General features: G+C 34.0%; 1 protein-coding gene across 3 annotated transcripts in view; it reads right to left on the reverse strand.

The window, feature by feature from the left end:
• The window catches only part of LOC129218273 (periostin-like), a 55,515-nt gene that overhangs the window by 17,285 nt on the left and 11,746 nt on the right, over window positions 1-26,484 (reverse strand). For all 3 annotated transcript variants that reach the window (XM_054852504.1, XM_054852502.1, XM_054852503.1), the window contains exons 3-9: window positions 25,357-25,446; window positions 17,070-17,134; window positions 14,750-15,069; window positions 12,988-13,279; window positions 12,203-12,412; window positions 10,927-11,064; window positions 3,939-4,111 (exon numbers count right to left, since the gene is read on the reverse strand). In XM_054852504.1, the coding sequence (XP_054708479.1) occupies window positions 3,939-4,111; window positions 10,927-11,064; window positions 12,203-12,412; window positions 12,988-13,279; window positions 14,750-15,069; window positions 17,070-17,134; window positions 25,357-25,446 (1,288 nt within the window). The remainder of the gene's footprint in view (window positions 1-3,938; window positions 4,112-10,926; window positions 11,065-12,202; window positions 12,413-12,987; window positions 13,280-14,749; window positions 15,070-17,069; window positions 17,135-25,356; window positions 25,447-26,484) is intronic.

Below are 26,484 nucleotides of genomic sequence, written 5' to 3' on the forward strand. Positions count from 1 at the left end.
GTTTACCCCGAACAAACATCGTGACATATATATATATATATATATATATATATATATATATATATATAATCTCTCGTGACATATATATATATATATATATATATATATATATATATATATATATATATATATATATATATATATATATATATATATATATATATAAATCTCGTGTCACGATGTTTGTTCGGGGTAAACTCCGAAACTACTCAACCGATTTTTCTCAAATTTCATATCTATGTGTCATTTGGTCCAACTTAAAAGATAGGATAGTTTTCAGTAGTTTCGGAGTTTACCCCGAACAAACATCGTGACATATATATATATATATATATATATATATATATATATATATATATATATATATATATATATATATATATATGTATGTATATAAATCTCGTGTCACGATGTTTGTTCGGGGTAAACTCCGAAACTACTGAACCGATTTTTATCAAATTTCATACGTATCTGTAATTTAGTCCAACTTAAAAGATAGGATGATTTTTATAATTTTTTATTGCAAATAAAATGTTTATTATACATTAATAATGTGTATTGATTGTTTGGTTTTGTAAATTCTTACTAGATGGCGCTGTAAGTCGATTCATCCTCAAAAATTTTATTCTTAAGTTAATTAAAAATTACAAATGATACTATGTTACGGATATTGATAGTTATCAACAATATCGCCGTAGAAAGGAGTATAGAGGCCACACTTTTCAATCTAAATATCAAATTCTACAAATCAAGTTGAAATTGTTAAGCAGCGGGTAGTTCCATACTCACCACTGCTTTTAAAACCGTATGAGGCTTATATAAATTTCGAGTTTTTCAGTTAACTGTAATCCATTAAATACTTTGTCAAATACGTTATTAAAGGTCCTTATTAATTCGCATGTGAGGTACGAGATGTAGACAAAATTGATGAATTAACACAGTGAGCGATGAGTGGATATGACAGCAGCAACGAAGCTATCTCGCATAATTTCGATTCCCCATATACGAAAGAGACCCTTATGCACAACATTTTGAAAACGGTCAACAAGTATATTTTACCGAAGATATTTTCTACAAAGAGTACTTGAACCACCAAAAACGATCTTGATTTTTTTTTTTTACATTTTCAAAAATCTGATGTGTAATGCCCGATTCTCAGAAATAAAATTATTTACCATTGTTCCACGTTATTTTACATGCACTGTAAAAAAAATCCGAAATGTCATTGATTATTTCCGTGGAACATGTTGGAATTTCACAGGTCCTCAATAATTTTATTTGGAAGTCAAGTATCTGGGTCAAAAAGTTTCCCGAATTGCTACAAACGTCATGAATGCAGACTTCTCATTGTAGCAAAAAATATTTTTAGCACCCAGTTTAAAGATTAACTGAGCGAATTTATTAAGTGTATCCGCTTCAGGTCAAGTACGTTCCTGTTGCATTGCCTAAGCTCCGATAGAGAGTGAATGAACCTCTGGATTCCGTAGCTTTGCAGGAATCGCTGACCACTCACGCAATGTTATCTTGCTTAAAAGTCTGTCTTACCTTTCGCAATGCTCGCAAGCATTATTGTTGAAGCTTTTTTGGAATTATTTCGCCCATTATTTTTCAGGACGTTTCCAAATTGATTTTACAGTGTTGAATAAAAAAATAAAATCACGGAAACCACGCAAACAAAGAACACAACATTCATCAATCTCGGGCATAATTAAAAAATAAAGATAAGACATTAGGAGCAAAACTCCATCCAAAACAAAACTGTGCATCAAAAACAAAGTGAATGCTGTTTTTGCATTTGTTTTCGTTTAACAATCACGAACAGACGGGAATATTTGTGGATCGTTAATTGTCGAGTGTTTAATACATATATCACGATGCATTTCGCGAATTGTAATTATTGGTAGCACACAATCATTGGGAGTTGCATTTTCTAAAGAAGGTTTTGCATAACGAGAAACAGTATTCTTCAAATGTTTAAGATAATTTTCACGACACACATAATATCCAACACAATCATAATTTCTGCGGGGGAACTATATAAATTTTATGCTTGAAGATATACTCCATAGAGTTAAACAAACACACCGATGTCCAAATCTAGATTTTACACCAAAGATGTATAACAAAGCTTTAGTGTTGATTGAAGATTTATGCATTTCAATTTCAAATTTGGTTTTTAGTCATTATGGTGTGATATCACCAGATCGATTGGTCACCTACTTAGTTGACGCTGATTTGCAACGAGACAAAACAGTGAAATGACGCTTACGCTACGATTATTGTGAATAATGAGCGAGCCATTGCTGACAGCTAAAACAAAAATCATAATCAGATTGTGTTGACCGTTGATGCTGAACAAGGCAATACAGTTGTCGATGGAAACAAAACCGTGAAAATTCCAACTGCATTTTCAAATTCTCTGGTAATACCAGGAATGCCAATAGACGATTTCCGGTTGAAAATTGGCTCCCCATTTTTTTTTCACAGTTCAAACCCAACTAGATTATGCAACGGTACACGTTTCTTCATCAAAATTTCAATAATTTTAACGGGAAATTTAAAAGGAGAAATTTTTGTGCTGCCACGCAAGCCATTAATGGCGTCATGATTTTCAAACACATTTGAAAGGCTTGATAAATAGAGCTCAAGACCAAGCAATGTGTACTTTCGGTTTGCGCTTGAAACATACATGCTTCTGTCATGGGGAAATATCTATCACCTACTTACAAGTGGGAAAGTTATACCTATTCGAGTTAGCAAAAGACAGGTCAAGCAAGAAGTGCACAACTCAGTGCTTAGATAATTTTCAGCTTTCAAATAACAGAAACAATAGATCGAAGTCAATGTTATCTACCTCATTTATAAAATTTAATTTTTATATGTTTTTAATTTAGTTAATGTATTTTGTAAAGAAGTTATTGATAACAAACTATAGGGAAATCTGAGATAAATAAAATGCAGTGAACATTCTAAAAGTGTATGTTGGTTTATGCTTAATTTCCACATTCCGATATTTTACAATCAGATTCGATATTTACTATCACTTTCAAGTTATTTTGATTTTACTTTTGGCCGAAGTTATGCTTGCAAAATTTACTAAGGGTGCTTGATAAATTTACTAAGGGTGCTTGATAAATTTACTATAGTGCTTTTACCATTGAAAATTTAGTTACTACTTACTCAATTCAATAAGTACTTAATTCAGCCGAACACGCCCATTATCAATCTCATATGTATTAAAATTGGTTAGACTATTTTAAGCTTTACTAAAACTATTAATTAGATTCTATCAAAATATTAAGTAAAAAAGAATATTTTAATCCAACTACTTCGCCACAGCAACGCGTGGCTGGGTCAGCTAGTATATATATATATATTAATTAACGTATACAGGTAATACAATGTACTCTTCTATTTTGATAAATTTTGTTTAACACTACAGTCAACTCTCGATAACTCTAAGTTCCAAGGGACCGGCTAAAACATTCGAGCTATGGGAAGTTTCCACAACAGCTCAAGAGTTTGGCCCGATGAAAACTTCGGGATAAAGAAATATTTGAGCTATAAGCTCCGAGTTATCCAGATTCGATTGCAGTTAGTTACAAGTAAGAAACTTTGTTGATTTAATATAAGTTTTTAAATTAAATTATGAATAGAAATGGTTGTGAGTGCATTTTTGTATCAATGTACTTTGGTTCTTATATTTTCGGAGTCACAAAACAAAAATGTTTGTCTGTTTACTCAAAATTCGGTAAACATGGAAATCGGTTAACACGAAAGATTTTGGCTTCCCCTTTGAGTTCGTGTTAACGAGGTTTGACGTATTGCTAACAAAGGGACGAATGAATTTGAATGAATGCATAAACATTTTCATTTCTTAACATTTCAGTAAATATATTTTTCAAACTTTGATCGCAAATGAGAGAAATGCTACCCACTTTCTTGTGCATTTTGCATCGAAGTAGGGTTTCAGAGCCTTGAAGAGTGAGAAGCTTTTCACCATCGATGATATTTGACGTTAACTGTCTTCCTGATATTATGTGGAAAGCTACAACTGATCTTGCTAAATTTGGTTGGCTCAAAATGTTTGTCAAAGTTTCGTTGGAAAGATCTAAACAAACAAATAGTAATGTTGTTAACAGCACTATAATAATGTTACGAATTTTATAGGTCCAATTAGTTATGCATAAATACTTGAGTAATTTTCTTCACATTTGCTAATGGCAATTACGAAACTTCAATTTAATTTCGCTAAAAATATTAATTTTTAAATTTACTATTCTGATCATCAACAAAGGAATAAAAGAAAGAAAACAAGTATAGAAAAAAAACGACAACTTCATGTTCGAAATGTTTGGGAAAATATAAATTTTGCCCATTGACTTTAAAATGCATTTAAACGTTAAAAGTATCTAAAAAAAATCCTTGTAATCACTGAAAAGGTAAACACACAACAACATTAGAAAAGTTATTGAACAAAAAAGTTGAATAATATTAAGATTTTATTCGGAATTCGAAGGAGTTCAGGAGCCAGTAATTAAAAACCAAAGTTTACAATTAACCCATGATAAATTGTTTCATTTATTTACTTTAGTCAATTATATTTTTTGAATGTATCTTCCAGCAATTTCTAAAAATCAAAACTGTTTGAGTCTTGTTAGACAATTAGGAGGTCAAGAGTTAGGGGAGGAGTGGGTACAGAGAGACTGGGAGAATAGTGAGACAACAGCAATTTATTTTCTGTTTAGCTATTTCCAGACTGGCAACACTTTTTGTAAAGTCAAATCGACATGCTGTGAACATTATTTCAGAAAGAAAGGTGCGTTCAGATCTAAGGTGAGAAAAATAATTACGTCATATTAATTAAGCCCCATCAAACTAATTTTTTTGCATTGCTTGTTGTATCGTTTCTTGCCTTATACTTTAAAAACGGATGTTATTAATCGTTTATTAGCCTATTATTGAACGTTCATTTTAGCAGTAAAAAGCTTTTGTTATTTTTCTTTGTATGAAAATGGCGCTTACTTATTTCAGATAGAGCAATGAGGGAACAGTGAGACAGCATGAGTTCATGTCTAACTGCTCCCATGGTACTTTTAGTTAAGAAGCGAAAAAAATGTGTTGAATGGAATTTAATTACATCTAAACTGTTGACAAAAATAGTAACAATATCAGTTTGAAAACCAACATAATAAGAGTGCTGAATGGAGTTATTACCATTATATCGAAATAATGAATAGATGTATTTGCTAGATTTTATATAAATTATAAGGTGTATTTATTTCGTTTTGATACTTAATCTATATATAACTTTAGTTTTTAAACTCCGACACAAAAAAGAATTAGATTATAAATGCGACATGTGTGTGTGTGTGTGTGTGTGTGTTTGGCATCGCAGCCCTTATTTTACTTTATTTTATTTTAACCAATGATACCTAACGTATGAACCGGTTTTGATATTTTTTCTTTGTTTGAAAGGTACTTTAGCAAGAGTGTTTTATCTAGGTTTGCCCAACCTATGGTCGTCGGGTCATCTGAGACCCGCTAATTTCATCATGTGCATCGTAGCCTCCAAACGATTGTGACATTTTTTTGTTTGAAATGTGATTTGATGCCCGTGAAGCCCGTAACCCAGGGTAAAACCAAATGGCAACACGCATCCATATGTTTTCAGGTCAAATCTTTTCAATGTTTGCTAGCTCGGTAAATGTTCCCCCTTACTGTGTCTTAATGTTCCCCACTCAATGGGTTAACAATGAGACAAAATTGCATTTCGTTTTTATTTTATTTTTCTTTTGTGTGAATTCGTACATTTTTCTAAACCAACTTTTATAATACCTATTACAGTAACACATATTATAGAATTTAAAAGAAATTTATTTCAATGTTTTTTAATAATAAAAAAATGTGATTGAATTTTTCCGTCTCACTATACCCACTCTTCCCCTACACGTAGTAATATCCTCGTGCTGAGTTCTGAGGATGGAATTGTTTTCATAAACAGTAGAAAAAGTTATTCAGCAATTAAATCTTGCTATAATGTAGAAAGATGTTTCGTTATTCCTGTAAGATATTTTAGCGCATTATACTCGTCTCGAATCTTAATTTTAAATCTGTTTGCTTGTGCCATGTTTTAAGTTTTCTCGCAAAATCGTGTTACATATATAATTACTTGAATTTTATCACAAATGCATTCTTAAGCCTTTTTCTTTAAGTAACAAAACAGTATTTAAAGCACAGAACTTGCTGAATTTAGTTATATAATTACTCTAGCCATACGGAAATCACGCTGTGATGAAAATGAAATAAATTTAAGGGGGGAGGGGAGTAAAGTTAATTCGATGCAACGATAAAACATATTTTCGTGCACGAGTGAGACATTGTTTTGTATCTCGTTCTTAGTTTTCAGCTGAAAACCACTTATGGCATATGTTGCTTTCCGTCTTACGGTAAAAAAGTAAAAGAAAAAAAAAGAAATCAATTGACTGAAAAATAAGACTAACAAGCAACTCTTAAATTTCCTTCCTCTTTGGTTCAGTTGCATTTCATTCTTTATCCAAAACTAACTCATGATACAACACTATTCTTACGGAAATAATTGAGCTTGAGACGTAAACGACAGAAAAATATCCAAAATATATAACTTTATAATTGCGCAAATATTACACAAAAACTAGTATGACATACTCGCTCTTATCCGTGGCCCACGCTTTCACGTAACAAATCTCTTCCTTAAACGGCCATTTTCCCCCCCTAAGATCCCAAAATATGGTGTTTTTACTTCCTTGCAATAAGCAAAGAGGAGTAGAGGGAGAAAGAATTTCAATGTCTCAACTTTAGATCCTTCCCTAGGGATGAATTGAGACATAAAATTTGTTCATTATGTCCAAGACTCTGGAGAGTAACTGGATTGCACAATCAGTACAAGGTCTTCATCAACAATGCTCAATTTGTGGCCCCTAGGTCGCATGCGACCCGCTGAATCCTCCTATTGTGATCTAGAATTATTTTAAAAGAAATATCATGCAAAAAAATATGCGCTAAATTTATGTAAAATAAACACAAGCATGTAATTCATCAAAATATAATCTTCCAAAAAAAGGACGGAAGGATGTAAACCTCAATCGTTTTCATTTCCCTAGAGTACAGCATTTACGAATTAATGAGAAACACCCAAATTGCTCATCAAGAATAGTTGGGAGGGCGAAATTCATCAAAAATTGTTTTTATCAACCTTCCACATGACAAGTAAAATTAGCTGAAACCAGTTATGTCACCTTCGTAGGCCTGCTGGAAAAGAAAATGTAAGATCACTAAACCTTAAAAAATAACTCTTTTTGCAGAGTAATATTAAAATAATGACACCTACACAACTTTTTGAAAACACATGGAACTCTCGGAATATTTTCCATGTGTTATCTCAACAGTTTAGTCTCAAAAATTACCACAAGTGTGGTAGTGAAACCTGTGTAAGTTGACCTCCTGCGGTGCACTACTTTAGTGGTCAACTTAAACAGGTGGTCAACTTACAGAGGTTGATTTATATGATAACGGCTAATTCCGTGCCTGAAAAAAGCGGTCTACTTACAAGGGAGGTCAACTTCACAGGTTTTACTGTAATAGGTTTTGTTTCTATTCACCCCATGCATCCTATTATTCCAGTTGACGCTATAGATTCAAAAACATTGTCTTTAACAGGAAAATAAACCGAGAGTTTCTTTTAAAAAGGAAGTCGAGAGATTTTAAATTCATGCAAAAAAATATTGCAATTGAAATAACTTATGTGGTTTTAGCTGCAAATAACACAAATACGAGCAAAAATGCATCATAACACGTAATTTTATCCCATTTAACTGAGTAAGGTAGGTGCGGGTATTAAGGCCTGTCGGGTAATAAGGCCTAAACAGCGAAAATATAATTTAAAATGGTTGTAGCCGCTCAAAAACGCTATCCTAGATAGTTTACACTCCCAGATGGCACTTCAAACTGGTCGCAACGCCATGCTCAGTTGTTTTGACCAGCGAGCCCAGATTCATTTTCACGGAACGCTTGTAAGACATGAATAATAAAAAATCGTGAGATTGAAATATAAGTATTTTTTGTAATATCATACTTTTATGCATAGTTTTGCGCTACAGTTATCTATCTTGAATGCTTCTATCGATATTTCATGTCTGAATGAAATAATATGATTGAATTATTGTACTTTTTTGTATTTTTTTAAATTCGACGTCAGCGGCTAATAAGGCCTACGAAAGTTGACCGTAGGTCTTATTATACTCCTTTTTTTGTAACGTAGTTTTTCAGCTGTGCATCTTATTTTGAACCTTTCTCAACATGGTATGAGTGTTTATTAGTAATTTCGGCTGTTTACGACTTGGTTAATTCTTATTTTAGTGCCTACATCACGATGCCCCCCAAACGAGCACTGTGGTCTGATAATGACTTAGTGTCGGCTGTCCAAGCAGTAAGAAGAGGTATGCTGAGCTCATATAAAGCAGCTGTGAGGTATAATGTTCCCAGGAGAACCATTAGAAACCATCTCCAGACCGGAAGTTTGAAAAAAAAAACACTTGGTAGAAAATCTATTCTCAGTGATGACCAGGAAGCTGATCTTGTCATCAGAATTTTGAGGTTTGCTGAAGTAGGGTTACCTGTGACACCACGTATTTTCCGACGCTTGGTTTATAAATTTTGTGAGCTTAATAACATACAGCATAATTTTAATAAACTTGCTAAAGTTGCTGGTAAAGATTGGTTTAAAGCATTTATGAAAAGACACCCGGAAATATCTAGACGAAAAGCTAAATTTATGAACCCGGCCAGAGCTCAAAAGCTTAACAAATTTATCGTTAATGATCACTTTAACAGACTGAATGAAATTTATGATAATCTGGACTTGAGAAGTCATCCTGAAAGAATATACAACATGGATGAGAAAGGCTGCCGTCTCACAATTCACCACCAGCAGACTGTTTTGGCAAAGAAGGGGATTAAAAGAGTGCATTTACAGTATTCGGAACACGCCGAAAGTGTCACAATAGCTGGATGTGTAAATGCATTTGGTACTGTTACACCACCAATGATAATATTTAAAGGCAAACGGTTGAAGGCAGAATTATATGACAATTTGCCACCGGGTTCTTTGGTAGAAAAATCTACAAAAGGTTATATGACTAATGAACTTTTTACAGAATTTCTAAAACACCTATCTAGATTTAAAAGTTCAGGAAAGTCCCTTTTAATATTTGATGGAGCGGTTTGTCACCTAGACTTAACAATCGTTGAAGTCGCCGATTCTCTCGATGTATCATTATACTGTTTACCTTCGAACATCACTCATGAACTCCAACCCCTTGATAAAGCCGTCCATCGATCATTCGAACACCACTGGGATGCAGAAGTTTTATCATTTATGGAACAAAACCCAGACAAAAAGCTCACCAAGGCACAGTTTAATGTTATTCTTTCAAATGTCTGGTCTAAATGCATGACACATAGTAACATTATAAGCGGCTTTAAAGCCACTGGTTTGTATCCATTAAATCTACAGGCTATTTCAGAAACAGCTTTTGCTCCGTCTGTATTAACAGAAATTCCAGCTCCCGAAGCTGACAAATTTCAAGAAAAAAAATCGCAACCTCGCACCTCCCTCACGCCAATAACCCCAAGGCCTTCCACATCGACAGCACAAGATGAAATAATTAATAGTACCCCAAACAAACCTCCTGGAACGACGTACGGCATGGTTTACGGTTCTAGTTCGGACGATGAAGAGGACAATGTACCACTAGCTCAACTAAAAAAAAAAGCATTTCAGGAGCTTATGCGTACTCCAGTGAAAAATACTGAAAAAACATCAATTTTAAGAAGAAAATCTATTAATTATCGAGGAAATAAGGTCACCAAAGAACTGTTTGAAAAATATAGAAAAGAGAAAAAAGCAAAAAATGACGTCAACCCTCAAAGAAAGACGATAAAAAAAACGATGCTAGTTGGTACTGTCACGCTTGTGAGGAGGATAAAATGATTGACATGAGGCCCTGTTCAAAATGCAACAGGTGGTATCATCATGAGCAATGCGTCGGTTTGACAGCCGATGAAGAAGATATTTTTGAGTGCCCTGACGGCTGGTATTTTTTTTTTTTTTTTTTTTTGTTATTTTGAAGATTTTCAGCATGAGTAATGCTTAAGGATATTACAAATGATCTCAATTATCAATGTTAATAGCTTATTTTGATTATTTGCGAGTGTTAAAATATTAGGCCTTATTACCCTACCGTAGTATAATAAGGCCTAATTGCAAGGTTTTTTAAATAATTAATTTTATGTTCGTTTTCGGCAAGAAAGGCTGTTTTTTGTTATTTTCGTGTAGTAATTGAATGGTACATTAATTAAATTTGCAATTTGCTGATTCGGATCCTTTTCTTTCCATTTTATTCCAAATCTCCCTTAGGTAGGCCTTATTACCCGCGCCTACCTTAGTCATAAAACCAGCTTTTGTCATTAGTCTCAATCAACTGAGCCAGTTCTGCTAGTCGCGCACTCTTTTCTGATATGGTTTGATGCGTCGCATGTTTGAAGCTTTTTAAAGCTAAGTTAAATTCATTTTAATTTTAATAATTGATTTTTATTTATTTAAGAACAGTTGCTTTATAATAAGTAAAACTAATGACACTTTGCTGCTTGACATTCTGCCGCTGGAAGCGTCACTGATGCCAGAGAAGAGAAAATTGCAATAAGAATGCACCTACGGAAGGCTTTAGAGGTACGGAAGGTCGACTGTACCTCTTGTAAACGAGTGCAAAAATTTGCAACATTTCATTAATTACGCGCATTTTTATCTCATGCAAAATTTTTGCTTTATAAGTTTTGACATTGGTATAGTTCACAAAACAAAATTCTTCATATGTATATGCTACTTACTTTCAAAAGCTTCATCATCTGGGATAAACAACGTGTAAATGTCTTGACGTTGAAGCAAGGGAAGTATGCCACCTACTTCAGCCAGTTTTAGAAAGTAGTTAAACGACTGATCTTGTAGATATTCCGAGACGGATCTGACTAAAAAATAAAATGTGTACTATTTAGTCCAGAAAACTTAAAGAAAAGAAAAATATATGAATTCAGAGTATAGAAACTATGCCTTAAACGTCAAGCAACCTAAAGATATCAATCAATTAGAAAATAATAGTTATGTACAAAGCAAAGTGGAAATACGTTGTCAAAGTTTTGAAAGCGAGCTGTAGAGTGGCTTTGATAAGTTGACTTCCGATGGATTGAAGCTTAAACGATTCCGTTTGTTAAAATAGGGGTGAGGCAAGACGGTTTTCGCTACCAATAACTTATTGGCAGTGTGCTAATCTAGGAATTTCTCCTCTTTCAACTCAAGCATACATGAGATCATGTATGCTGTCTTTTAATTCAGGCACCGTCCGTATGCTTTCACCATAGACCCGATCTTTCAGGAAGCCCCACAACCAGAAGCCCCACGGATTTAGGTCCAGCGATCGTGGGGGCCAAGCTGTAGAAAAATGTCTAGAAATTGTCCTGTCATCACCGAAATGCATACGAAGCAGTGCCTTTACTGGACGAGCAATGTGAGGTGGTGCACCATCTTGCATAAAGACAGTTGAGTCCAAACACGCTCGTTGTAGCAAATCAGGAATGACTTGCTGCTGAAGAAGTGCTCAATATCAGGGACCTGTGACGGATTACCTTTTAGAACCTTAGGGTGGAAGGTTCCTCGAAGAAATAGGGACCGAGGATGAAATCACCAGTGAAAGCACACCATATGGTAATGTAATCGGGATGCAGTGACTGTTCATACACAACATTGTTGTTGCTGGATGTTTTACGTGTGTAGAGCGCCCCCTATCGTCGATTTTTGGACTATTTTTTTATTGCATAATCCTGCTCCCCATGGTCTATATAATCTATATTCTAAGTTTCATCGAAATCCGATTCGTAGAACGGTCACTAGAGGGGTCTAAACAGGGTAACTTTAATTATAACCATCCTGTAGAATGCTATGTTACGTAACTAAAAGTAGCGTCTCAATAAACCATCTTATTTCCATCGGGAAAGTTCTTTGACGTAATTTAAGAATTTGTTTGCTCATTATTTCTGATAATCATTGATGTGAAATAGTTCGTTTAGGCACATCTATATACGGCTGTTTTAAGAGAGCCAAATTGTTTACCTCTCTGAGGAATGAGAACAGAATTGATGTGGTGAACATAGCCGTTCCCGGCAGCGAGACCTCTGTGTACAATTAATGCTCCATTCACATAATGGCCGGATGAGTTGCATGTAATCTGAACTGTACTTCCTTCTAGAGTTTTCATTTCACCACCTCCTGATGCTATAGCAGGGCACCATACATCTTCAATGACATGATACTGTAAAAGAACTGATGAATAGCTTTATTAATGCTGGAGTTTTCGTAACTTTCATAATACTTTTCACTTTCATCATAGTGAGCTGTTCACTGAACTGAATCCATACTTTCCCGATAGTCACTTTACTGGACTTCAATTGACAACAGAGCAGAGAGAGATATCTATCCCTTAAAAAATAGCTAAGCAAAAAGAGAGATAATTTTTAAAAACTAAAGGAGTCTTTTCCATAATCAGTAGTATCAATGAACTTAGGTTGTGTCAAAGTATTTAAAATTAATTTTCCAGAGTGATCACTGAAATGCATGAAAGCATAAAAAGAAATGTAAGCACTAATTTAAAAGTCATATCGACACCTTATTGGATAATATTAACGGAAACAATGGGTTTTTTTTATCTAGCAGGTTTAATGTACCTAAAAGGCTTAAAATAAGCGGTTCAAACCTAAGAGATAATTTTAAAAAATGTTCAATTGATTATAGAAATACGAGCGTTTAAAAACATTTTCTAATTTGCCAGTGGTACTCTTTGATCAGATTTAAACAACGTAACAAATAATTAAGGATCGTTATCATTAAAACTCACAAACCTTTCAATGCACTTGGATGTTCCATCAAAGCGTCCATGAATGTTTGTGGCAAAGACTCCCATGCTTCATCAGTAGGTGCAAATACAGTAATTGGTTTCTTGTCCCTCAAATCGTTGCCTAGTTGTGCTCTTACCAATATAGTACCAGTTGTGCTCAATGTGGGGGTTCGTGCAAGTAAATCTGTTATTGTAGTTCTTCCGGGAGGCAGAAGCAACGATTCGGTTACGTGAATCAATCCATTAGTTGCTTCTAAATTTGTGGCAACTAGAGGTATACAGTTAACAGCAAGAAGCTGCAATAAAAACAACTTCATAAGAGCAATATGTTTTAATAAATTACTGTAGGTAACTTACTTGGATCATGTTAAATATATGCAGCAGCTGGAAACTTTGAAAAGTAAGGTTCAGTATTTTCAACAGAAGTGAAAAAAATTTTGGGTTAGATTTTCTGTCGCTCAAACTTAATAAAACATTGCATGAATTTTTTCAAAACGAATGCTTCCAGTAATCGGGCACATGCAGTTTCAAGAAATATTTGTCGAAAACGTGTTTAATTTCCTAAAAGTTTTATCAGGGACACATGATATTTCAAAGCAAAGTAATAAAACGAATGAATGAAAAACTAATTAAATCAAAAAATACGTTCAACTAAAGATTTGAAGAATGTCGTTAAACATTTAAGGTAATTTAAAATTAATTTTGCAGAACTAGGAAACATTGCTTTTAGTTAGCAATATAATGTTGACTTTTCGGCTGAAATGATTTTTTTTCAATCAACATTTCATTTATAAATAGCGATAAAATTTGTATACACGTGTTTCGGTGTTGTACGAAAAACTTCTTCTTTCAAAGCAAAATTAATTCCTTAGAGAAACAGTGAAACAGTAAGATCTAATCCCAGAAATAACAGTAAGAAATCCTACAGTTACTTTGAGGTGACTATATATAGTATACAATATAAAGCTGAACGTGTAAGCATTACAAAACGTTTGAATGCAAATGTCGGACTTTTGTGAGGTGAAAGATACCTCACAGCACAAGTTAAGGGTTAAATTTAATGTTATTTCTCCATTATTGGCAATTTTAATGTGATTCAATAGTTTACTCTCTTAATATCACTAACAGTGGTCAAATTGAAACCAGAATTTAAAAAGAAAAAAATTGCCAAATTTGTCGCCAAGTTGGCGACAAAACTTGGCGACCAAAAGACTAGCGATCTATCGCCAGGTGTCCGCCAAATTATAACACCACTTTAGTTTTCATCGAATTTAACAACGATTTCCCCCCAAAAAGTGGCAAAAGACCCCTTTAAAAACACCCGAATGCAACCAAAAGGGAGGGGGGTGCACAACTAGACTCCACTAGGAGTCTACGTACCAAATTTCATCTTTCTAGGACATACCGTTCTTGTGTGAGCTATGCAACATACATACACACATACGCACATACAGACGTCACGAGAAAACTCGTTGTAATTAACTCGGAAATCGTCAAAATGGATATTTCGGGCCTCGATACATTCTTATGTATATATGCACGTGTGGTCGGGTCGGAAAAAAAACTCAATATTCATTCGAGAGTGAGCAAAATGGAAATTAAGGTCGATTTTTGAGTGAAAATTTTTTCGCGAATACAATACTTTCTTTTTTGTAAAAGGAAGTAAAAACATTGCTTTTACTTTTGAATCCACATCACAGATTTCAACAGGCAGTTATGAAATTTCTTAATATCATAGAAGTTTTAATAAAATACGATACACTTACTCTATTTGGAAATTTCTTGATCAGAACAGATCCTTCTCTATAAAGCGTGGTAAGTGTATCAGGAAAATCCTCAGCTTCGATTCTTCCCTCCGCTATAGTGTATAAGAGTACAGGCGGTCTGCTACGAGATCGTTTAGTAGCATTTAATGTCTTTTCTTGATCTTTGGTAAGAGACTCGAAAGCAGCATCTCTTGCTACAAATACTGTGTATGCTCCACGATTACTAAGCAGGGGCAGAAGTCCAACTTGTTCGGCGTGCTTGATGAATTTCTTCGCTCCTATACCTTTTGCAGTTTCTACAATGTTCTTGAGTGATTTTACTGTCAACAAAATGTTTTTTTTAATTTTCAAAAAAAAAAAAAAAAATGTGTAACTTGACAATACCTACTTTTGTATTTGCGTTCATGAAGTTAAACCAGTAACTACTTATCCTTTAAAAGATCTATCCATCTATCTATCTATCTATCTATCTATCTATCTATCTATCTATCTATCTATCTATATATATATATATATATATATATATATATATATATATATATATATATATATATATATATATATATATATATATATATACATTATATATGTATTTATATATAATGTATACATAGACACGCAAACACACGCACGCACATATAAAACGTAACCCTTTAAAACCTTGTGGTAAAAGGTAAATTTATTCTTTTTTGAATATTTCATTCCTATTATTAACATAAAATACTTATTTGAGAGAAACCTTAAAAATAAATGATCTCAATAAAAAAATTATGCACTATTTTATTAATTTGACCCATCTGATAAAACCATTGCAGTTATAATCATTGTTAAATAAATAAATAAATAAATAAATAAATAAAAAAACAGTGACGCGACAGCCCGTGAGAGCCAAGACCTAATGTGTCCAACTGAGTTTTCCTGACCAAGGGTTCTGGGGTGCAAGGTAGAAGATCCGGTTAGGTGGTCAACTGAACACGAAACCCCCAGGGTTTAGTTCCCAAGCACTCATTTTTTTTCTAGCCACTGAAGGGATGAACGATTGAGTCGACCATGCTCAATCCGGGAACCAACCTCGAGCCTGCGGCGTGGAAGCGCGACCATTGAGCCAATGGGCTTCATAATAATAAGTATTATTGCTTAATTCAGCAGATTCTCCGATTCTGAAAGAAATAGGAACGTTTCACAGTTTCCCACTACTTTCCCAGAAGCAGGCTAAAGTTCCTTGAGATGGTTTGATGGTTATAGAAATTACCGCTTGCACATACAAGTACGTGAAAGCTATACTATTGTCTTACAAACATAATTCTCAATAAATCAAAAGTGATTCTTCAGATACATCAGTTGTAACCTTCTTGTACTCGAAAAAGGAAATTCTCAAAAATGTCTTTGAATGATATCGAAATTAAAAATGAATTAAATATTCAAATTCCAAAATATAATCTTAAATCAATGCAAGAACTAAAGCTCCAATCCTTCTGGGAAAAGGTAACTCTTTACAAAAAGATCAGTATTAGTAAACTAAAGGTGATGTTTAGAAGTAAGTATGTCTGTCACTAATAAAGTCAAAATTTTACTTTTTGAACTTATCATTAGGTAACTGCAACTGAGGTTTAAATTTAATTCTTCAAAAATCTTGAATAAACAGAATCATAAGTTCTAAAAAAAAAAAAAAAAAGAGCTGCAAGTATCTTTCATGATCTTGAATGTAATAAATAAGTAAATAAATAAATAAATAAAAATAAATAAATTAATTAATTAAAAATAATAATTATAATGACAATAATTCCTCTCCTATGGATAACAGAGCTTCGTAGCTTTTCTTCTTTTTCGATCATCTTCCATTTCTAAATTTAGCTGAGCATTAGAGCTTTTATTTATTAAAAGTAGGTTTTTAATTATTATTCTAAAACGTTCTAACTATTGAACAAACCTCGTAAAATTTCCACCTTACACAGCTTTTTGCTGAATTAAAATAGTGCGAAAATAAGAAAACTGGATAAGTCCTTCTTATAAAAAAAAAAATAACAAAGAAATGAAGGAAAAGAAAATTATTTATTAATTTTATTATATATATATATATATATATATATATATATATATATATATATATATATATATATATATATATATATAATGAGTTAAATCAAAAGCAAGTTAATATTTTCGATGAAAACTTTCTAATGATACCAAAAAATAATTGAGCTTTCACGAACACATTCTAATTCTTTAGGGTACGTGGATTTGTATGACGTGGAAACAAACAAGTGTATAAACACAAACATTCAAATTTAGAGACATACACAGATTTGAAAAGTTTTACCTAATGAACAGCCAGGTTCACCAGGCATTCTGCTGTACCCATAACAACAGGAGTACCGGATAATGCTAAAAATTTAAACAGGGAGATTTCATTGTGGATTAAGAGTTTTCTATATAATAAATAAATTGTCTGAAATATACACTCATATTTGTGAAAATTGCTACACTAAGAAGGAATTATGTAAATGAACTAAATTCGTAGGAAATCTATAGCAGGATATGATATGAATTACAGAATGATTAGAATTACAGAAACGTCGCGCATGCGTGGGCCGAGAACCTCCCTCTGAACTGCGGCGTGGACTGTATATAAAGGACTGTTAAGGTTTTTCGAAATCATTGTATGATTATCTGCCGATGGTAGATGTTTCTCTAGTACTCAATATGCCTCTTCCAAAACGCAGAGCGTACAACGTACGAGTAACGGAGTTCGGATGGGGTCATATGATCGGCATGCGTGAGGGTGAATTTACGTAATGAGAAATCAGTGCCCTGATGGGGCATAACGCCTTAACTCTGATACTTATTTATAAAAGAGGGACAGAGGACAATGAAATTAGCCGAAAGGCCCCTAACTCACGCAACCAAACAACGCCGCGGGATTACTGACACCTCACCCGCCTAGCAGTGATGAATCGTATAATGTCTTCTCGTACGCTACCACAACTTTGGAATATGGCTACAGGTGTCACACTTGCTGCATCCTCTGTTTCGTCAACGTGTGCTGAGTCAGGGCACACATGCAAGGATTCTCCTACACAGGATACCCTTCATCCTCAACCATCGTTCTTCAATGGGCCCACCAACATGATCCTTGGGGTGCAGACTAGCAACAGGTCGTCTTCTCGGATGAGTTCAGATTAAATCTACACTATAATGATGGACGTCTACGCGTCAGACGTTAAGCACTGGTTTCCTACGTCACGTTAAACCGCACGCATCGCCGACGTCAGCGTGTGACGAGTTCAAGAGCAGCGAGGAGCTACGCCAAAGTGGATTCCTAGGCAACCCCAATCGCGCGCGAGAAATCTGAACGAATTTTTTTCGCGAGAGAGCAGTTGCGTTGCAAAACTGAAACAAATCGAGAGACAAAACGAGAAATGGATCTTGCAACTAAAAAACGTCTTATTACAGCATTGCTGCTGGAAGAGGAAGAAAATGAAGAACTAATAACATTAAATACAAACAATTGTGAACTTTAATTCGTGTATTTCCAGAGTACGTTGAAGGTGAATTGTTTAAGTAACGTTTTGATCACATATTCTTATTTAGAGGCAGGGAAAATCAAATTATATGCATCGTTTACAGAATAATGAATTTAGTTCATTTTCTTAGACATGAAAACAGTATTTTTTTTATAATAATTACTTTTAAAATTACCTGGAATATTTATCGATTCTGAAATTGCTTTAAAGCAATTTTCTTTTGCTAGCTGGTCCTTGTATCCTTTCTTCGATACGTTATATAGCACAGTATTCAGCTGAACCATCTCAATAAATGTTTCTTATGGGAAAAAAATCTAGCGACATTTTGATTGGATTACGCCGGCGTAGATCTCACGCTTGACGCTGAAATCAAAGTCAAGTTGATTCCCACGTGGCGATGCACCACGTCGATTTAGCTCGGGCGCGCATGCGCAGAAGAATCAAGTTTTCTCCTCGGCGGAGAGCAACGCCGAAGACTGGCACCTTTGCTTCTAGGAAACCAGGGCTTTACACAAGGAAACGTCACGTCCCAGAGTGTAATCCGACGTCATACCGGCATAACTCCGGGCGTCATGGTCGGGAGCGCTATTGAATATCGAGGGTAGTTCTATCTAGTCCGAATTAGAGAGTGCTACTTCAGGGACGCTGTGACGCCGGAGGCAGGTTAAGCCCTGGTTTCCTAGAAGCAAAGGCGCCAGTCTTCGGCGTGGCTCTCCGCCGAGGAGAAAACTTCTGCGCATGCGCGCCCGAGCTAAATCGACGTGGTGCATCGTCACATCGGAATCAACTTGACTTTGATTTCAGCGTCAAGCGTGAGATCTACGCCGGTGTAATCCAATCAAAATGTCGCTAGATTTTTTCCCAGAAGAAACATTTATTGAGATGGTTCAGCTGAATCCTGTGCTATATAACGTATCGAAGAAAGGATACAAGGACCAACTAGCAAAAGAAAATTGCTGGAAAGCAATTTCAGAATCGATAAATGTTCCAGGTAATTTTAAAAGTTAATAATTATAAAAAAAAAATTACTGTTTTCATGTCTAAGAAAATGAACTAAATTCATTATTCTGTAAACGATGCATATAATTTGATTTTCCCTGCCTCTAAATAAGAATATGTGATCAAAACGTTACTTAAACAATTCACCTTCAACGTACTCTGGAAATACACGAATTAAATTTCACAATTGTTTGTATTTAATGTTATTAGTTCTTCATTTTCTTCCTCTTCCAGCAGCAATGCTGTAATAAGACTTTTTTTAGTTGCAAGATCCATTTCTCGTTTTGTGTCTCGATTTGTTTCAGTTTTGCAACGCAACTGCTCTCTCGCGAAAAAAACTCGTTCAGATTTCCCGCGCGCGATTGGGGTTGCCTAGGAATCCACTTTGGCGGAGCTCCTCGCTGCTCTTCAACTCGTCGCACGCTGACGTCGGCGATGGGCGCGGTTAACGCGACCTAGGAAACTAGTGCTTTACGCTACTTCCTCGGTCTGCGCGTTCTCCGGATATGATGCCCATCGAGCAAGTCCTGGATTGCGCTGGTCGGAGACTCACCCATGTGTCTCGTCCGGCAATGGATACGGATGAATTTCAGTTTAAGATTGAAGCCATATGGGATGTTATTCCCAATCGTGACATTCAGCACCTCTATGACTCGACACCAAAACGTGTACAGGCGTGGCATTCGAGACGGTCACGGTACAGGCACGCTAACCTACGCAGGGTAGCTTACATACGATGTTAATTTACTCCTGTTATTTTTATTTCATTGATCTGTAATTTTGATCGTTTATTTGTAGCACTATGAGCAACAAATTTTATTCCTTTCCAATGAGTCCTTCATGTTGTTGCAATTTTCGCAAACATGAGTGTATTTTGAATTAATAGAAGAATTTGATTTAAAACAAAATTTATTAATATTATATTATATTGGACTTCCCATACACCATAATGACAATAACTCCTCTTCTGTGGATAACAGAGCTTCGTGGCTTTTCTTCTTCTTGGATCATCTACCATTTCTAAACTTAGGTGATCCTTAGAACTTTTAATTACTAAAATTATATTTTTAATAACGATTATAAAACGTTCTAACTGTTGAACAAACTTCGTAAAATGTTCCCCAGTTAACCATAGTTCACCAGATAAAACAAATGGTGAAAACTGAAACTTCTTTTATGAGATTTCGTCACCTGTTTTACTCACAAGTGCCATTGTGCAAATACATAAGATTGTTCTACTTTGGTGCACGAAATGATACGTTCGGAACACATGCAGAATGGAAAATAATCATTTAGGTTCAAATTGTTAAGAAATTAAAAAAATATATATTTGGCGTTGAACTCAGTACATTGTTACACCATTTGTTTCGATTTTGTCTCTTTGATGGATTGACTTAAAATTTTGTAACATTTTAGTCAAGTTTAAATTTTTCTTATTTCCTAAAGTAGATTTTGTACTCTTCGTGTACATTCCAAATACCGATAGGTAGAAATTATAAAGGCCCAAGCTCAAAGTTGCATATAAATTCAAACTATGATTTCTATATTACAGGAACAACAACCATTTTAGATCAGTTAGTATGATAATGACAATAGTGAGTAAGGACAGGGTGGGGGATCAAAAGATAGGCTGCATTTGTCAAAGACATTAATTCGTCAAAGATAGACCGTATTCAAGGTCTATTAGCGCTGTGGTTATTATAAAAGTTACGGAGTGTTGCGTGGTGGAAGCGTGCTGGGCTTATTGTGTGTTGGGCTGAGCAGCAGAGTGTGAAAATGACCATTAAGATATACGTACCATTTTAACAGGACTATGTTTTTGCCTGTCTGATATCTCTTATTGGACAATTCCATTCTCCTGCTCAGTAAAACAGGTTATGGGGTCCAGCCAACCATCATTTAAAAGGAAATTTATGCTTGAGAGGCAATTCGCTCAAGATTATTAACTATCTGAAGAACTGCCAATGGAAAGTCTCAATTCACTGCCTTAAGCAAAATCTTAGGTCTTCAAATGCAGATTGAAACTCAACTCTGCAAGCCATTGCTCTCAAATATCTTTAAAAAAATCCTATTTTTTTTTTAAACGTAGCACCATATAATAACGAACATTATTTATTATGAAAAGGAACAAATAGGGCTTGAAGTTACAAAGGGGACAAAATATCAACATTGGAGCCCAAGTTCGGTTGAAACACGAAACTTTAAAATAAATGACGGAAAATGCAATGGAGTAAAGCAAAACAGCGATAAGACGCAATATTTTTTGTTACAACCAAATAAGCTTAACTCAGGATTATTTAGCAAAAATAACTTTAACTATACTTAGAGATGTAAAATTTCCGGAAATTTTGAAGTGGTGGAAAAAAACCGGTTTTTTACCGTTTTTTTTTTTTCGGGAAAATTTGGAAAAAATGGAAATTTTGATTTCTTTATAAATAAAATTAGGGTTTCTTAAAAGCTCTGTGTATCTTGGAACATTTAAAGGGTTAAGCATTAAAAAATATATATGCTATCCACACATCTTCTTTTTCTGCTTGACAGAAATACACATAAAAGTAAGATTAATTAGAAAAAAAAAATTTTTTTGTTTTATAACTGAGAGCTTTCATGGTCAACACCAGAAATAAGTCCAGTCGTATTGAACCATTAATATTGGGTAATGTGTGTCCAATCATAAAAATTACATTTTATATTTTTGATTGCCTTTGACATTTGAAATATTAATTGAAATTTTCGACTTTCAAACATGATTATTTTTTTTTTTTTTTGAAAGAAAAATAATACAATGTTACTGTCTGAAAATAAAAGCTGTTGAGTTTTGATTTTTTCCAACCCAGTCTAAGTCCAAATCAAAACTAAATTGGTTTTTCTTAAGCTGAAACAAAACTTAAACTGGAGTTTCAGTTTATTCATATGGCCGTGCTAAGCACAGTAGTAAAAGTAGTCATACCAGCACTTTTGAACAAAACTGAGTTATTAGAACCAAGTTGTTCTCTGTTTCGTATTTTACATAATAAATAAAATGTTTTAGGGTCATTTGATCAAGAACTAAAAAAAAAGAAAAAAAAAAAAGAAATCTGAATCAAATATATGAAAGAGCCAAACTTTAAAACACTATCTCAGCTTGAGCCCAACTTCAAATTCCACTTTAGCACTGCAGTATACAGGGTGCGGCAAAAATATTATCGGACGAAAATTGTATTATCGAGTGGAAGAAAGGTAATTTCATTTTAATAAGTGCCTAATTTATTTTTGTCTCACTTTATTAGAAAATAGTTTACAATATATTTCCTAGTTTATGTATTGTTTTTCGGTTTTCTTACAATTTTAAATAAAATATCTGCTATTTTAAGTTGTTTAACCAAGTAGAACGACAATTCGTTTGCTTGTTGTGCACCGGCAAACAGTATTTGAAACGGTGTGCCGTTTCGAGTGGCTTGGAAATGATCGTCGATGTCCGGAAAGTTGACAAAATAAATAATGAACATTTGAGTTAATCGTTAGGTCATCCAAAAGTGAGTTCAATGAAATCCTTGGGTTTCCACGAGAGCAGTCTTTCGTAAGATGGGAATTTGTGACCAATAAGTGCGACTAAGGGAAAAAACAGCTCCCAGCTCATATCTCCCAAAACAATAAGAATTGGTCTGTAGCCAAGCAACTTAAAAAATGTTAAATATCGCCAAAATCCGAAGTCAAGCTTGGTCTGTGATGGAATCAGAAGCGAAAAAAATCTCTAGTCTTTTGTGGATGAGGGCCGTAAAATAAATCAAAAAGTGAACCAGAAGGACATTTTAGAAGTTATTGTACTTCTGTAAGCCTAAGAGCACTTCAGCAATGTAAACTGGACATTTTCCTTGAACTCCACACCGATTCATATGGGCAAAAAGATAAGAGTAGTGCAAGGCGCTTTTTTTTTTTTTTTGAACATGATATTATCTTTTGAGTGGACGCTCTACTCGCTAGCTCTCAATCCCATTTATTACACTGTATGGTTTATTTAGGTGTCGAAGGTCTACCCTAAACTACACGTACTCTCTAAACCAATCGCTTTATAGGGAATAGGGTTGATTAAAGGACTTGTGGCCCTTGAATGAAAAATTCAATAAGTAGTTGCATCTCTGTATTACTGCAAAAGGCTGCTAGTTTGAAACCAATTAAATTTATTGATTGCTAAAGGTCTACCTATATTATTATTTTTTGTGTTTTGTTAATTTATTCATTTTTAATAAGTTTCATGGAAAATTGCTTGCCCGGGTATTTTTGCCGCATCCTGTACATTTGATTCGCACAGTCAGCAGAAACATAGTTTTGCGGTTGATGTTATGCTTGTTTGTTTCATGAAGAAGGAAAATAAATTCTTCATTAAGGTTATTGGTTTAAGCTTTTTTTTCAAAAAATATTATTAAACGTTTTTTGATCTATATGCAAATTATATTATCATACAAAAACTTGCATTAAGGTTAGACAGTATTTTAACACAAAAAGTGGGGGGGGGAGGAGGAGGAAATTGCATCAGAAATTAAATGGGAAAAATTTCTAATCACTTTTTGCTGAAAATTTTAATTAAAATCCTGAACAGTTAAAAAAATTCTTTTTTTTTTTCAGTTTTTTCGAAGTGGAAATTTACTCTTTCGAAAAAAAAAACGGTTTTTTTTCCGTTTTTTTCGGAAATTTTCCGGTTTTTTTCCGACTGTTTTCATCTGTAACTACACTCAACGTTTACAATGGAATCCAAACTGATCTCAAAATAACGCGAAAAGTGTTTTTTTTCTAAAGTAGGAAAGCTCGAAGCATAAAAGCTGACTGAGCTCAAAATATATCTCAGTTCCAGTAGACCTGTAGAAAATACCCAAGACAAAACTAACAGTATTTTTCACTTTCTAACAAAAAAGTTTTTTGAACCACCCTAGTGGTTCAAAAAACTTTTTTTCAGCTAGAGCCCAAGACACTCCCTCTTTTTTTTTACACTTACTAATAGTATTATGCTGTAAAAATTTCAGCTTCTTACTCAAATTTTTAGAGGGTGCTCAATGTGACCACTTAATTTAACATTAGCCATAGTATAGAAATTGTCACAAATTTAGATACATTAAATTTCCCCAGCTGTTTTTTTTTCGTAAATAATTATTTTATTGCAGTGTATATGCGTATTACTCGTGTATATTATATATGTAGCATTGTTTTTTTCAGTTCAATGTATTTCAGTTCAATGTAACTTACTAGTAGTAGTACTATACGAAACGTAATCAAATTCTGTTGCAGCGTTTTGAAGATAAGCGTTTGAAAATTCGGGAGTTTTAGTTTCATCCTATGCACATAGGTATCGCACAGTAGCAATAGAAGTAGTAGAACTCAAAAATTATCAATTCCTGCAAATCAACAAATAAAAATCTCATGAATCTGTACTGCACATTGTAACCGATTAATAAGATATATTTCTAATATTTCAGCCCCGTTTATCTGTTCGTGTTTTCAGAACGATATTACATTGTCTTTTAAATTCAAAATCATTTCGGGGGCCTGTGCGGGGTTATGTCAATCAACAAAAACTTCAAAACTCTTAGAAATGTGACAATTCATATAAATGAGAGGTTGCCAGAAGGTTCTCCACCATACCACTTTTGGGAACTTTTTTCGAATAGAAAAAAAGTCAACCAATAGCATTCACATTCGCCGTCCGCTTGGCATTAACTTGTTCTCGCCCGATGCCGAACATGCGATTGACACCGCCAAACAGCCATTCCTTTGTTTACATCTAGTCAATCTTCCCCGTGAACGCGACATAAGTTTACTGGTCTTGCATTTTACTCTCCAGAAGATCTAAGATCGACAGCTGGTTTCAGCTTGGTTTACTTATCAGATTTAATGTTGCTAAAATATAGTTATGTCTTTTACATTCCCTGCTGCTATTGATAAGCAATTTAGCTTGTTTTCATCCACCCCATACCTTCTCTTCCTATACATTGTGGTTCATCAATTTAAAAATGATCCAATACTCAACAGATACGGAGGTAGATTAAAACAATATCAAAATATAGTTTTTTTCATATTATTTACTTAAAATTAATTCAAAGTAAAACTTACGTTTCTTTTCCACACAAATTTCCACCTGTCCAAGGTGTTGCGAAGCGTCTTTCACCGTCTTGTACATGCTCTTCTGCACATACCATTGGTCTACATAAATAAAAACAAAAACAACATTACCCGTTCTAAGTTATTCTTGAAAATTTTGCTAATAGCATTAGCATATCAAAAAAATTCAAAAATTCAAAAATTTTTAAAATATCAAATTTACAGGAAATGTTTGTCAGCTAAGACAATGAAAAATATCTATGAATGCGCAAACGAAACTTGGTATTTTTTCAAAAATATTTTATCTTTCAAATCAAAAAGTTTTAAATTTGTATACAGTCAAACCTCGTTAGTTCTAACACGCTGAAAACGAATTACTGCTAAGACAAATGCGATTTCCGCTTTATTGTATTTACAAAATAGGCTGTTTATTGTTTTACGGATTAGACAAACAACGGTCAAAACGAATTAATTTTAAAGGTCCCTTGGAGGTTGTTTTAAAGTGGTTAGACTGTAACAATAAACGTTAGGAGAAAAGTGATTCTCATCTCCTAGTTATTATCTTTCTTAATAATCCATCAAAAGATTAGTCAACTGATAAAGTCACAAAATACCTGACTAAACACTAGACTTGAATCCATGTTATTTTCATTCTGGCATTAGACACATATCACAAACATGCCTTCAGATATTGTCTAATTTTTTTGGCCAATAGATTTTTGAAAACTACATGCTTTACTTTCAAACATAAATTTTAAATAGAGGTGAATGCTTTGATGACTGTGTCATTTTCGATTATCATCAATGTGTCATTACAAATTACCTACAAATATATACGGTCATTCAGGGTTACTTTGGTCCACAATGGCTATAATTTAAATGTCGCATTCATGTTTCAATTGCGTTATTACATCTATTGGCATCAAACTGGAGATAAACTCCTGAAACACTCAATAGCTATCCAAAATTATGGAATAATAATCATAAAACCATTATACATGAAAATGAATTATAAAACTGGTTCAAAGTTTTCTTGCCACTTAGGTAACTTTGAACCATTTGAGAAATGCTATACAAAAGGAATTATTTTAGTAAAAGTAGTGAAAATTTGAACTTGAAAGTAAATTTTCTAAATGTTCA

The sequence above is a fragment of the Uloborus diversus genome, chromosome 3, assembly GCF_026930045.1.
Source record: "Uloborus diversus isolate 005 chromosome 3, Udiv.v.3.1, whole genome shotgun sequence".
Taxonomy (NCBI): domain Eukaryota; kingdom Metazoa; phylum Arthropoda; class Arachnida; order Araneae; family Uloboridae; genus Uloborus; species Uloborus diversus.